The sequence below is a fragment of the Rhinopithecus roxellana genome, chromosome 7 (genome assembly GCF_007565055.1).
Source record: "Rhinopithecus roxellana isolate Shanxi Qingling chromosome 7, ASM756505v1, whole genome shotgun sequence".
Taxonomy (NCBI): domain Eukaryota; kingdom Metazoa; phylum Chordata; class Mammalia; order Primates; family Cercopithecidae; genus Rhinopithecus; species Rhinopithecus roxellana.
In genome coordinates this window covers 25,643,043-25,658,457 of record NC_044555.1, presented here as the reverse complement: position 1 = coordinate 25,658,457, position 15,415 = coordinate 25,643,043, and the positions used below count along the sequence as shown (strand labels likewise).

At 41.1% G+C, this 15,415-nt stretch overlaps 1 protein-coding gene across 2 annotated transcripts in view; it reads right to left on the bottom strand.

The window, feature by feature from the left end:
• OGT (O-linked N-acetylglucosamine (GlcNAc) transferase) overlaps nucleotides 1-13,021 on the bottom strand; it is a 42,766-nt gene extending 29,745 nt beyond the window's left edge. Inside the window, exons 1-4 of one of the 2 annotated variants that reach the window (XM_010366585.2) lie at nucleotides 12,753-13,021; nucleotides 9,806-9,986; nucleotides 8,114-8,357; nucleotides 1,260-1,328 (exon numbers count right to left, since the gene is read on the bottom strand). In XM_010366585.2, coding sequence (XP_010364887.1) covers nucleotides 1,260-1,328; nucleotides 8,114-8,357; nucleotides 9,806-9,986; nucleotides 12,753-12,789 — 531 coding nt within the window. In that variant the 5' untranslated portion in view covers nucleotides 12,790-13,021. The remainder of the gene's footprint in view (nucleotides 1-1,259; nucleotides 1,329-8,113; nucleotides 8,358-9,805; nucleotides 9,987-12,752) is intronic. The other variant, XM_010366586.2, reaches the window with a different exon arrangement.
• Nucleotides 13,022-15,415: the final 2,394 nt, after the last annotated feature.

Genomic DNA, 15,415 nt, shown 5'->3' with positions numbered 1-15,415 from the left:
AACCGATCTCTAAAGCTGCAGTGAAGTGCAATTCATGTTAGCTGTCCGCTTGGTGGGGTGACAATTAATAGGAACTTATCAAATATTTGTTCTATAAATTACCAATTAGATTTATCGGCTAAGATTGAAATCAATTACAATTCATTAGCTGGCAACCTACATAAGGTTAATCCAAACTGTCAGCAGAATTTATGAGCTGTGCACTTAAAACTGTGCCTTTTAACATTAGATGGTGCTGAAAAGCCTTCTCCCTCCCTGGATGAAGCAGTCAAACAGACAGCTACGCTGCGCATACACTCCACGCATTAGCATGCGCGTGGGGCTCAGAGCAACAGGTGGGAGTTTCAGAAGCATTCTGGTTTCTCCCCACTCCTCACCCCTGCAGCGCGGTTGCGTAAGGTGGCTTGTAACAAGACAACTGCATTATAAATTTAATTTTAAATTATACCAAAAGCTTTAATTAACCCAACCTGGTGTTCAAATTCATTATTTGGAAACACAGAATGCTAAAAGCCACCTTTCCACTTGGGCAAGTTTTCTTTCGATCAGTCCATTTCCCAAACAAACCAGCTTTGTCCTTCTGAGCTTTTTTTTAAGGGGTTGGGGTGGGGAGGAATAAAAGAAGGAAATGAGGAAGAAAAGAAGGTAGACAACTAGGATTGGAAAAGAGGAAAAAGGAACTTGGGAAGGGAGTGGGGACAAGAAGGGACAGGATGTTCCAATTATTAATTTGCAATCATTTTAACAGCCTTTCTTCCACTGTAAAGGGTGAGGAAGATGAAGGGAGGAAGGTTAAATAAGAATTTTAAATGCCAGTATTACAGGGTAACATTTGGATGAAATTCTTCTCCACTTACAAGCCACAAAGGACTTAGAAGAGCAGCATTTTCAATGGCACCTGCATCATATAGGAGTCTTGAGCCAAATCACAGGCGCTCTGCTTGTCACCAGCAGGCAAGCCTCAGATTTGAAGGAATGTTATTTATTCCCACATAAGATCATGACGGAGCCCAGTGTTATAAAGATGGTCTAGCTCAGCAGAAAGGCTCCAAAATGTTCAGGTTCTTGCTTTACCCCCAGATTTAGAACAGATATGCCAAAGCCTGGCCTTGCTCTATTCTGAGGCGATTCATGCCGTCAGTTTTCCTCAGTTTCAAAGGACTGTTTTGTGAAGATAGCTCAATGAAGAGTTGAAGACTTGGCAAAAAGTACAAGTTTTCATAACACTGATGTTTAAATGTGTTCTATCAAACACCTACCTTGGCTTCTTCCAAGCGACCCAGGGCTTTGAGCAGGTTCCCCAGGTCACTGCGAACACAGTACAAATCCTAGAAACCCAGAGACACTGTCATTAATTATACTCTGCTTTGTCAATTAAAAATATCTTGAAATCACTTTTAAGCATCTAGCTCCCTGTCATTTCATTCTATCAACTAAAGATACTGCCTGACAAACTTCAGTGCAGGACCACAACCCCTCATCCACAATTCCAAATCCCAAAAAGTTCCAAAACCTCATTTGAGGGTTAAACCTGACTTGAGGTGACATGAAACTATTTACAGAATTTAGTTATCTCACTTAGTATGAATACTCCTATCTTTTGCTGCAGAAATATAAATGTGTTTTACTAAATAAAAGGTGCTGCTCCAGACCTTTCTGGGTGTTTTATATATGGTATTATCTTTCTAACATCCTAAAAATTCTGAATGTTGAAATGCATTTGGCCCCATTAGCTTCAGGTAAAAGACTATGGGACCTTACTAGAACTTCTTTCTCTCCTCCCCAAATGTCAGTCACGTTAAAAAAAAAAAAAAATATATATATATATATATATATCAGGCCGGGCGCGGTAGCTCATGCCTGTAATCCCAGCACTTTGGGAGGGCGAGGTGGGAGGATCACCTGAGGTCAGGAGTTCGAGACCAACCTGGCCAACATGGTGAAACCCCATCTCTACTAAAAATATAAAATTAGCCAGGTATGGCAGCGTGTGCCTGTAATCCCAGCTATTTGGGAGGCTTAAGCAGGAGAATCGGTTGAACCCAGGAGGCAGAGACTGCAGTTAGCCGAGATCGCGCCACTGCACTCCAGCCTGGGCGACAGAGACTCTTGTCTCAAAAAAAAAAAAAAAGAAAAGAAATACATATATACACACACCTCTCAAATATTTGTCCAACTATGTTATTCAAGGTTATGATGAATCACTCCTGTGTCAAGGACCGAAAATTTTCCAGAGTGGAAAAAAACATATTTAGCAAATGACTACCTATGAGCAAACCTCCCCTTAGGCTGTCAGGCATATTTAGAAACCCTGACTTCATTTCACTATCGGGCAGAAGAATTATCCAACCAAAGCCTCAATCCTGGCACCTGCCACTAGATTACTCATTAGTATTAAGTGCCATTAGAGTTGAGTGGGTGAATAATGAAAAGCAGTTGACTCTGCTTTTTATTAGCAGCTCAATTGTGCTGCTAGTCATCTGACTCACCAGTCCGTTCATCTAGATGAGACACTCATCACAACAGTGAGCTTAAATTTTTATTTGCCCTATTTTGCCATTGTCAGTCACATCTACCAGTCGACAGGCAGAAACAATGACAATAGGAAGTATGCTTATGATTCCAAACTGTTCCATGGGTGAAAGAGACTTAAGTCCTAGAAAGTGAAATTCTGGCCGGGCGCGGTGGCTCAAGCCTGTAATCCCAGCACTTTGGGAGGCCGAGACGGGCGGATCACAAGGTCAGGAGATCGAGACCATCCTGGCTAACCCGGTGAAACCCCGTCTCTACTAAAAATACAAAAAAAAACTAGCCGGGCGAGGTGGTGGGCGCCTGTAGTCCCAGCTACTCTGGAGGCTGAGGCAGGAGAATGGCATAAACCCGGGAGGCGGGGCTTGCAGTGAGCTGAGATCTGGCCACTGCACTCCAGCCTGGGTGACAGAGCAAGACTCCGTCTCAAAAAAAAAAAAAAGAAAGAAAGAAAGTGAAATTCTGTCAACTGTGCCGAAAAATCATCATATATATGATTTGCTCTGGAACTATATTATGGTTTCCAAAATCAGTTGATTAATTCTACTGATAAACAGCTTTTGTGGTTGTATAGTATCATCCATCAGGTGAACCAAAAAGTCTGCCAACAAAGGACAGGCTGCCACACAACAATCTTACAGTCAGCCATACTGGGTCAGTTCCATGATCTTCCTGACTCAGTACTGTCCCTCAAGCAATGACTGATGTTCTAGAGAGTTAGGTTGTCTCCCATCACTTCGAGCACAAAAGGCTAATACTAATCCTCAAAACATCAAAGGTACCATTAATCTTATTTGACTTCTCCTCTAATTAGTCTGAGCACTTTTTAACACTATACTCTCAGAAGTAATGAATTATATAATCTTGCTATCTACTTTGTATGGCTATGTTTTTTCTAAACTTAAAGGGTTACCCCTGTTTTGGCAGACCATGACTGTATAATCCAATCCATTCATACAAGCTCCTTCTACTACTTGATAATTGTGGTTATATACGTTTGGACTTTTACCAATTCCTATGCCTTTTCTAAGCCATAATAATCAGAAGTCTTGCAATAATTCTCCAACAATGACTGTAATGGCCATACATAGTAGCCAACCAATGCATAATTTTATTACCCTCTAGTTTCTATGAACTGTTGGATGGATGCCACTTAAGTCCTGACAGTGTATCTGTCTATCTATATTTTGTTGTTATCATATAGATCCATTACAGTATACTAAATCAAGTTAACATAATGCTCATAGTTAAAAATAGATTATCTTCAAGATTACTATAAGATAATCAAGAAGACAGTTTTAGAAAAAGCTAAAACGTCATATTAATTGTAACGGTGAAATCCAATTCTCCTGTCTGGGGATCCAAACCTATGTGCATGAACAGCTAATTTCTAGAAAACGCAAGGGCACCACCATTCTCCCAACAGTTCAAAACCTAAGATATCACTTCTGCTTCATCTATCAAATCAAAACGTTTTTGACAATTATATTTCTCAAAACTAGCCCATTCTATCCAATCCAGGTTAATTCATTTCATGCAAACTGTTATTCAATTCAATAACATGCCTGGAACTGTAGGGAAAAGATATAGAATCCTTATCATCAAGGGACTTAAAATCTATGTGAAAAGACAAGGCACACACTAAATGCCCACTCAGTAGTAAAGAATTTTAAGAGAATTAGATGATGAGCTCATAAGAAAAGTTTAAGCTGGGCCTTGAAGGATGAGAAGGGTTTTAATAGACAAAGGAGGAGGGCACTGTAAACAAGGGAAAATCGTGAGAATAAAAGGAGATGGAAATGAGTAAGATTTTCCTGTAGAACTGTTCCTCCTAAGATTGCATCAGTTTCCTGCCTTTCCCCCTAGAGCCTCCCACCCCCACCAGCCACAACATCTAGACACATACATACATACATATGAAGTAAAATCAGGTCGATAAAAACCTACAGTAATTCTCAATTGCCTCTCAAATTAAATTCAAACTCCTCAGCCTCTCTATTCTTTCTAAATCTTCCAATTGACTCTCCTCTACTACATTCACTTCTTGTTACTACTTGACTACCACTTCAGCCAAGGAAGTCTACTTGCTATTTACCTTCCTACAGAATGCTTAGGTTATAAGCACCCACTCGAGGAAATCTTCTGATTAATACTCTCCAACAATTATCATCCGAGGAGCTTACACCATTTTTTCCTTTATGGGTCAGGTCCTGTCTTATATTATAACCCGCCAACTTCAACCACAACACATCTCCCCAATTCCTAACAAAGCATCGCATACACAATGAGCACTCACGTATTTAAATATGACATTTGCACAGCAACCTTAACAAAAAGCAGAACAAAAAGAATCGAAATGTATGGTTTTCTACAGTGCAGCTGTATAAGTGAGGCTCAGCAGTAATAAATAACATGACAGGAACACACATGATGGCCAGGATGCCAGCAGCTCTCCGTTCTGTGCATCCACAATCAAAGCACAAGCAACAAATTCAACAACCTATAGATTCAGAAACTGACCTGTTTAAAACAACTCGGGATTATAGCCGTTACACAAAGGACAATTTTATACATAATTTGTAAAAGGAATTGCCAGGTATAGGCAACTCTAGTTGAGTCATCATGTAAAAGAACATGTGCTGCCACTGCAAGATGCTATCTGCAATAAGATCTTCAAATACAACAGACTGGCCGGGCACAGTGGATCACGCTTGTAATCCCAACACTTTGGGAGGCTGAAGCTGGCGGATCACCTGAGGTTAGGAGTTCAAGACAAGCCTGGCCACCATGGTGAAACCCTGTCTCTACTAAAAATACAAAAAATTAGCCAGGCGTGGTGGTGGGGCCCTGTGATCCCAGCTACTTTGGAGGCTGAGGCAGAAGAATCGTTTGAACCCAGGAGGCAGAGGTTGCAGTGAGCCGAGATCGCACCACCGCACTCCAGCCTGGGTGACAAGGGCAAAACTCCGTCTCCAAAAAAAAAACACGACAGACTAAAATCTTACCAAAATTATGAAAACACCCAACATTATAGAAGATAATTCAGAATGAAAAAAATGAGATAGCTGTGTCAAAGATAATTTCTCTAATCAAGTCACAGAGAACTTCTAAATTGACGTATCTATTAACTTAAAAAGTTAAACACTGTTGAAAAGTCACCAAGGTTACCAAACATACTACCCTAACATTCTACTCTTTCACTGCTGCAAAACCAAAATAACCTGAGTTTCTTTAACCATTTTTCATAGAATGCCAACTACATCTATGATTCAGGCCCACAATGTACTAATAATGCATTTAAGCACTGTCAACAAGAACATAAGGAACAGACGCAAGATTCTACCAGTACTGAATTGACAACAGGCATCTGACAGTAAGTTTAAATCTAGTTAAGACTTTAGATATCCTGAAATAAATTAAAATATGATCACTATGGCACATTTAGTTGAAATCAAGGGAATTTGCACAATCCCATTTTCATTCTTATTGGTAAAAACAGTAATAAATAAATAAAGCAGCACCTTCCACTAGAAGGAAACATAGAACCAGATGAGAACACATGGCCATTCAATGCATTCAAGAGGTAATCCCATGATTTATTTTAGTACTATCTCACTTCCTTGGTAGGGTACAACAATAAGCTTCCTGCTAACAGCAGGTTAGATATTAAATAGCATGGTTCCATCTCTCACTTTAGTTTTCCTTCTCAACATACTCCTACTGCTTGGTACACTATCAGTAGCAATGACTGCTCTGCTACACACATAGGCAATTGGAAATCTGAGCCAAGGGCATCAGAGTCAAAGATGGCAAGAATCACAGCTGTGTAAGAGAGTACACTATCAACAAGAGTAGAATCAACCTGATTAATAAAGGGAAAGAACTTACTGTGACAACTGGGTACAGAGGTGAGCCCTGATCCCTGGGAAAAATGGGGTCCAAGGCCCAGTGGCAGCACATACTTTTTGTGGGTAAACTCCCTAAAACTTTCTGTGGGTAACTAGCTAGATTAGTATTGCAATAAAACTTACAAAAAGTCACTCAAATGTACATATATACATACTGAGTGTCTCTGAAAAGACAGACGAGAAATTAGTTTCATTTGCTACCTCCAAGAGTGCTAACTGGAGGTATTCACTGTATCCATTCAAAAACCAATAAATTTAGAAGCTGGGTGTGGTGGCACACACCTGTACTCCCAGCTACTCTGGAGGTGGAGGCAGGAGGATTGCTTGAGCCCAGGAGTATGAGTACAGCCTGGGCAACAAAGCAAGACTCCATCTCTTAAAAAAAATTTTTTTAAAGCAATGGATTTTTTTTTAAGGACATGTTTAAACTCTCAAAATTCACTACAAAAACTGTTAATAGATGTCATCATGAAAAGTGACTTTGGATCTTTGAGCAAACTACTAAATTCAGTTTTAGTTTCCTAACCAATAAAATGGAGATTAAGGGACAGCAGGATATGATCAATGGTTTTTTGATTGTGCTAAGGGCTGCTTTGATGGGTAGGTGCCCTCTGGGCACATTATCCCACTTTTATTTCTTTTCACTTCAACATTTGCTTTGAGGATATTCAGACTCAGGTTTTAATATCTATTAATACTTCATTACTAGCTTTGTGATCCCAAGAAAGCACATAACCCTGAGTCCATGGTTTTTTTTTTAATTGATAAAAATCAGAAATAATATCATCTATTTTAAAGAATTATTGTGAGGATTAACTAAGACCAATGATTTGAAGCTGTCAGTAGAGTGACCACACAGACTTTCAGTAAATGGTAGCTAAAATAAACTTAGCCATTTCCAGGTAGGTTACAAAACTGAATGTTGACAATGCAACTTGGGAACTTTTTCTAGATTTCTGTAACCCCACTATCACTTACCTCTTAAGTTTACATCTACTCTCTCTAACTACATCATAAGTTCTGAGGGAAAGTCTTATGCTTTTGTATCTTTCAGAGATCCTAAACACAGTATGAATTTAAGGTCTGCCAGTTGAGCCTCACTTGTTCCCAGAATACATCTGCAACTTAGACAAAAAAAATTTTTAAACTAATCAAAAGCCCAGTGTGAGTAGTATCATCTAAATTCTATCACTTCTAATTACATTGAAAGAAAAGAGAACAGGATATTGAGGAAATTTCGTAGCCTAGTTTCCACATCATTCCATATAGTGGCATCTTGTTTTAAACTATTTTATATTACAAATTTTACAGATTAAGACCCATTATCCACAATTCCTTGAAAATCAATTAACTTGCAAACACTTACCAGAATTTATTCAAAGTTAATCACAGCAGAAAAAAAGTCATGCGCCCTGTACTTTATAGGTGTTATTTTAAAATTGATGTAGTTTCTTGCAATAAGAATTTTTATGCTTTTTAATATAACTTGCAAAATAAAACAAATATTTTAACATAACGCAGACCAGCTAAAAGCAATTTCACCATTTTAAGTACATAAGCATTTCTAAACTTTTGACTTTATTCCATGTGAAAACCAACTTTAGTGTCTGAAATATCACACTATGTTTCTTTCTGGGTTTCTAGGAAGGGAAAATAACCACTAAAATTTTACTCACAGGATTGTACTGAAGAGCAGAGACGTAAGCTTGTACTGCCCCTTCCATGTCACCCGCTGCTACCAAGGCGGCTGCCAGGTTAATATAACCATCGATGAAATCAGGTTTGAGACGCAATGCATGTCGATAATGCTCAATTGCCTCCTGCAACTGCCCTCTTTCCTTGTACACATTCCCCAAATTCGAATAAGCTTCTGCCAGAAGGGGGTTCTGTTTAATTGCCAGAGTGCTAAAGTGAGCAGATCTGGAAAAGGTGAGAAGTGTTAATGCATGGGTATTCACATTACAGAAGAGAAGGTATGGCCCATATGCAACTCAAACAGTTTGAGACCTGCGCTATTGCTCATTATATAATACCTTATCTTTTAACTAGTACATAGCCAGAAAAATTTGGAAAATCAAAGATTTTCAAAAGTGAAGGTATTCTACATTTCAAAATGAAAAGCTTTTTCTTATTAAACAAAATTACTGGCTGGGTGCAGTGGCTCACGCCTGTAATCCCAGCACTTTGGGAGGATCACCTGAGGTCCGGAGTTCGAGACCAGCCTGGCCAACATGGTGAAACCCTGTCTCTACTAAAAATACAAAAAATTAGCCAGGCATGATGGCGGGCGCCTGTAGTCTCAGCTACTCGGGAAGCTGAGGCAGGAGAATCGCTTGAGCCTGGGAGGCAGAGGTTGCAGTGAGTTGAGATTGCTCCACTGCACTCCAGCCTGGGTGACAAGAGTGAAACTCCATCTCAAAAAAAAAAAAAATTTTTTTTTTAAATTCTAACTAGGGTCTTGTTACAAAACTACCACATTGGCTGGGCTCGGTGGCTCACGTCTGTAATTCCAGCACTTTGGGAGGCCAATGCGAGCAGATCACCTGAGGTCGGGAGTTCAAGACCAGCCTGACCAACATGGAGAACCCCGTCTCTACTAAAAATACAAAAATGAGTTGGGCGTGGTGTCGCATGCCCGTAATCCTAGCTATTCGGGAGGCTGAGACAACTGAATCTCTTGAACCTGGGAGGCGGAAGTTGCAGTGAGCCGAGATGACGCCACTACACTCCAGCCTGGGCAACAAGAGCGAAATTCCATCACAAAAATAAAAAAACACACACACACACATTAGAAATCACAATCATTAAGATGAAAAATCTCGTTTTCCATTTGTTAAGATTTAATGATGCATGTCTTTAAGTGTCTAAATATGCCAGAATGACAATTATTAAAAGGACAGGAACACAAATTCTTCCCTTTTGATTAATTCAACTGATTAACTAAAAGCAACACACCAGAACAACTTAACGAAACTTCAGGTATGCATCTCCTGCCACAGCATACATAAACACCATTTCTGAGCATTTCAGTCCCTCAAACTGACAGGTCTCATGAAAGGGAGACTGGATGCTCAGATATACATTGATAATAATTTATTACCTGAACAGAGTCTAGAAAGCAGCAGACCCAGGTAGAAAAATCTAGAAAAGGTCCCTAGTCATACTGATAATATAACCACCACCACAAAAGGAAGGAGAAAAACTGGCAGCTGGGCATGTCACAAGTGGGCAAGAGAGAGCAGATGTGCGTTGGCGGCTCAGCTGAAACCCGGTACTGGAAAAATTTCAAGTTCAAATATTTAAGTATCATTTTTCAAGCTCAGCACCCAGAGGCAGCAATCACGAGCAGGTACCCCCACATCTCCTACCTGTCCAGCCTTCGACACTGGAAGTGTATAGATGAAAGTAATAAAAGCACACCAGTATTGTCTGGCTCTTGTCTCCAGAGCTGCATGCAGTGTCTTTCAGCTGCCTCAAAATCTCCTGCCTGATATTCTCGATGTGCCAACTCAGCTAACCCTTGGAAGGAAAGCATACGTTTCGTTGGTTCTGGAGAATCATCAAAACATTTGAGGGAAGGAGGGGGGAAAACAAAAAGTTAGAAATGTAAACAAAAAAATGTAAAAATATGGTATATTTAACTTAAAAATGGAAATGCTTGAAACTATGTAAAGCACTAGAGTGTTCTGCACGTTATTTATATCTCCAAGTTAACATCAAGTGCAGAATTGACATTTTTAGAATTCACCCATTAATACTTTCCCAAACTAGAAAGGAATATTTACTTCCATATGAGATTACATTTTATGACCAAAAATACTTTGTACTTTTAAATTATAAATCATAGGTAGCATCTAAGGATTCACCGAACATTATTCCTTATATCTTAGTTTACATACAGAAACAAAATATTAAACGTGTGATTTGCAAGGTCACAAAGACTTAGTAATACCAGAATAACATATTGGAAAACTTAACATTTTGTGCCATATTTCAGGTTGGATTTGTGGAAGTGGAGTACTGGTAACAATCTACCAGTCTTAACCTCAGTGAGGACACCAGATGTGTTAACTCTTTAAATTCTATCAATGTGTTTGTATATTTCACAATTTAATTATTTAAAAGGACAAGTAGAAACGAGCCTAAGGAAAAAACCAAAAAGTCAAAGTGCTATTTTTAAAACAGCTGATAAACAAGATGTTTGTCATTTGTCAACAACCAAAATAGTTAAAGGGGTCATCAAACACTTCAAATAAAGACCCAAGATTTTACTGCTCCTCTACCATCCCAAACTCACAAGGAGACTAAATTGGCTAAATCCCACCCACGTTGGTTTAGCACTAACATTTTCCAAAGAGCTCTGGTATTGACTAAAGGATTAAGACAGTGCAAACAAGCCTATATAAACCAGGCAGTTATCTGCAACTGCAATGGTCAAAACGTTGGGGAGGAGGGGGGATGGACGCTAAAATATATTTGATAAAGCACAACATAATGAATAAATAAAAGCACTTTGCTGCAACTGACTTAATCCAGATACATCAAGATCTTTAAAGGATATAGCTAAAGCCCATAGAGGGGAAAAAACTGCTTGTCACAACTGTAAATACTTAAAACTGGGAATTCGACCGTAGCACTTCACTAGCTGGTTGAAATGGGAAACTATGGACAAATTTTTTAATTCTACCAAGGTTAAGGTGACGAGTTCAATCTTGAGCCCAGCTCCCCAATCATTAGAGCTGTTGAGTGTTCTGGATACTGAGGAAAGCAAAGTAAATTTCCTGACAGAATGCACAGCTGACCACCAACACAAAGAGCACTGAGACTGGCATCCACATCTGGGAGAGGTTATCTCTCTAACAGAAACTAAAATTACATTTTAGCTAAGTTTCTAGAACTTCCTAACTCCTTGTTTTCACACATTGTCACTTTTCAATGCCGCTTATCTATTTTAACACTTGAAACGACAGCTTCCTCAAATAAAGTAACACATTAAAAAGGGCAAGCTAGTACAGAATCTTAAACCTTTGAAAATCACGGTGGAGAAGTGGGGAGAGGGACACGGACTAATTATTAATCCCACTCCCTACAATTACGGATAAGATGCTATGGACGATTCACCTACTACTTACAGCACAACTTCCAGAAACAGGAACTAAAACCCTCCACACATCTCAACTGAGAAACAACCAAAAAATAACCTCGCGGGAAACCTCAGAAGCGCAGCCCAATTCCCCACCCCCTTCCGCCCAAATCGACTCAATATGGAAAGGCAGCTGAAGGACACTCCTATAATTTGGTTGTTTTCGTATTTTTAGTACCAAATGCTCGCGACTGAATTGTCTAAAAGGGCAACCGCCTTGTACTTGTGCAGCTACACTCCAGTTGCTTTACAAACTCTTCAAGCAGGGATGGAAACTTAAAAAAATATTACACCCTGTGAATAAAGAGATGCTGGGCTAAAGAATGGGGATGGCAGACCCAGAGGCGGCGGCGGAGGAATACATCGAGAAAGTAACACAAAGCGAGAATTGGGCGGGCAGGGTGGTCAACGCCAAAGCAGCAGCATCGGGGTGGTTTCTCCCCCAAGGATAGGAAGTGAACAGTGGGGCTGGCAACCTCGCGAAGGGAAGGGTGTGGTTCCCTCCGGGCTGAGGGCTGCGGTGGAATTGAGCGGTGGCAAAGGAAACCCCTGGAAATTTCCAATCTAAACTGGGACCGCTCAACCGAAAGAACACCAGAAAGGCACTGCCTAGCGGGGTGCTGCTCAACGTCCCCTCTTCTCGAGGTGACTTGTGGCACCATCGACGAGCTTTTGCTCGTCCTCGGGTGATGCAAAGTGAGGATATGATTACATCGGAACGGCACCCCCGCCCTAGATTGGCAGAGAAGGACCAAATCTGGCTAAGGGGAAAAGGCTGGAGGGGGAGACGGAGGGGAAAAAGGAGAGGCGAAGAGCTGGAATTAGGGGAGAAAACCGCTGCAAAGGAGTGAAAGGGCAGGGATTCCAATGCAGTCCATTCCACGACATTCTAAGCGCGCACGTGTGATAGAAGCGCCCAAAGAGAGTGGAAAGCTACAACATTTACGAAATAAAAACAAAGCAAGAAAGGGAGCAAAAAGCAAGCAAGGGAGGAGGAGGAAATGTTCGGGAAGCGGACGACAGCGGAAAACCCGATCTACTACGAAAAGCTCAGCAATGTCACTGATGTAATGGGGATGGTTCGAGGTAAGGGAGGGAAGGAGTGATACAAGGTAGAGGACGGCGCGAGACCCCAAGGGGGCATCTGCCAAGGTAGAACGGGACACCGGTACCTGTGCTGTCGGCCACGTTGCCCACGGAAGACGCCATCAGGAGCTTCTCGAGGGAGAGCAAAAAAAGGTAATTGGTCCTGCTGCCGCCACTACCGGCAAGAACGTATTTGGAGGTAGTAGTACAAGGGCAGCAGCCGTAGCAGTGCTCTGGAGGGCTTCAGCGGCGGCAGCAGTTACAGGCTTCGAACCCTGGGAACTCTAGTTGGCCATCTACCTAGTACGGTCTTGAAATGGCGGCGACGGCTCCTCGGCCGAAACAACACGGGCCGGAACTACTTTCTGTTACAATCAAGTGCCCGCGCGGAGGTAGCCGGTAACCAGCGCCGCCAACAAAATGACTTCAAGCTGCAAAGTCGAGATTCCATGTAGCCCTCCGCGCAGCGCCCATTGCGACAAACACCACGGTGGAGACGGCGCATGCGAGCAGCCCTGTCAACCTGACTCGCGGTTAGGGCACTCTCGGGGCGGAAGCGGCCAAGTTTCTTAAGAGTGTAGCGGAAGGGTAAAAACAAACAAACACACACACGGGAAGAATGCATTTTTGCCACGGCGATAAAGAAGAGTCTGTTTGTTACTTAGCAGGTGGTGTCGTTTTAAACATAAACGCCAAAGGCGTCTAAAAAAGTTTGTCAACTTTATTCGTACAAAAACGGATGGTTACGACTCTCACGATCAATTCCGATCCAGTCAATTCAGAAGATTGCCTCGCAAAGACAGCTGCTCCAAACGAGGAGCGAGAGGGTTCCGATTGGAGCCGTCTTCATTGTGACTCGGCCATCGATTTCAGCACTTCGATGAAAAAGACTGAAACTTTCACAGGGCCAGTTGAATGGAGACACCTCCAATGTTGACCGTATAGCCTGAAATTTCAAAATCGTTTTGGTATTCAGAAGACTCCTCCCCACAGTGATAGGGCAAATGCTTAATAACTCAGGGACATGCCGGGCGTTTGCACTCCGAAGGCAGCCATAAAAATGTTAAAGGTGAATCATGTTCGTCAAAATTCATGACTCTCCTCCGAGTTGTGACTTCATTTCAACCAACTAGCTCTGCGGATTGTCACAATCGGCGATTCCACTGAGCTCAAAGCAGATCAGCAATGATAAATGAATTCACTTGCCATCTGCCTAAACCACACGTCTAGATTTAGTCATGAATTGCCTCCACTTCCTTGAACAAATGGGTTCTTATGATCCTCCTGCAGTTTCAAGTCTACTGTTAAGACATTTTGTCACATTGGCATTTATACCTCACGTCTTGTTCTAGAAACGATTTAAGGTAACTTGCCACATCAGCAGGAAATTATTACAAGCCACTAGAGGCTACAAGTTGGATCTCTAAGAGCCTTTTTATTTCAAAACGTCCTTGATCTAAGAAAGCAGGTCAATGAATTTCTTCAAAAAGTTTTTGTTAGGGGGGAGGGATAGCATTAGGAGATATACCTAATGTAAATGAAGAGGTAATGGGTGCAGCACACCAACATGGCACATGTATACATATGTAACAACATATGTAACAAACCTGCACGTTGTGCACATGTACCCTAGAACTTAAAGTATAATAAAAAAGAAAAAAAAAGTTTTTGCTACCTAGCCCCTTCACTACATTTTTTGATAAACTAAATCCTCAAATTCTGCTTAAATTTCTTCAAAACAATCAACAAACAATTAATTATGGAAATAAGCACAGAGAAAATTCATAATGCTAATTTCTTCCATCCCATAATCAAGAGTCACATCATGCAGTGAAAAAGACAAAGATCACTACACAAACTCCCCTGAAAATTGGGCACCAAACTCTTGTAATTTGATTTAATTGGTAAAACCTCCCCCCCCGCTCACACACACACCTACTACAAGTTCCCAATCTGTGATGAATAAACTCAGCTTTTCAACTTTTAGGAAGAGACTTCTCCGATTCCACTGGCAGATGTTTAGGCCTTGCTGATGAGCGGGTGCTAGCTAATTAACTAAAACTCTTTTTGTTGTGAAATGCAGGTCATGCTCCTACTTCTTCAGTCAATAAGTAACATTTACTAGAGTCTCTATGTGCAAGGCACTGTGGGGGGCACAAAAATGAACAAAATAAATCCTCACCCTCAAGGAACCTGAAACCTAGTTAGGTATACACAAAAAGCTACTAGAGAGCAATACAGAAGACTATTTAGATGGTAAAATATATTACTCTCTATGAATATCTAGGGAGGAAACAGGTAAGGTTGGAGGGGGTGACGAAGAAGGCTTGATCTGGACACTGAAGGAAGTGCTTTTGTGTGTTTGTTGTTGTTGTTCACATTGATTTCTGGGTTTTTTGTGTGGGCAATTTTAAATTTAGAACCAATTATAATTAAATCAGTTGAGTCTTCAACCCCAATCCCAAACTTTGCCACCCAATAACACCACTGACGTTGCATTACTTTTCTGCTGCTGTGTAACAAAGTATCACAAATACAGCTGCTCAAAACAACACAACATTTCACAGCAGTAGCACCAGCGTTGGAGGAGACCCAGGCTGGTGGCTGGTGGCTGGTGGCTGGTGGCTACTGCTGCGCTGCTGCTGCTGAAAGAAAAATGGCTCCAAAGGTTAAATGAAGCTGAAGAAATACATAGATGTGAGAGGTGAAGCCCCCTGGACTTCCTGGGTCAGGTGGGGGCTTAAAGAAC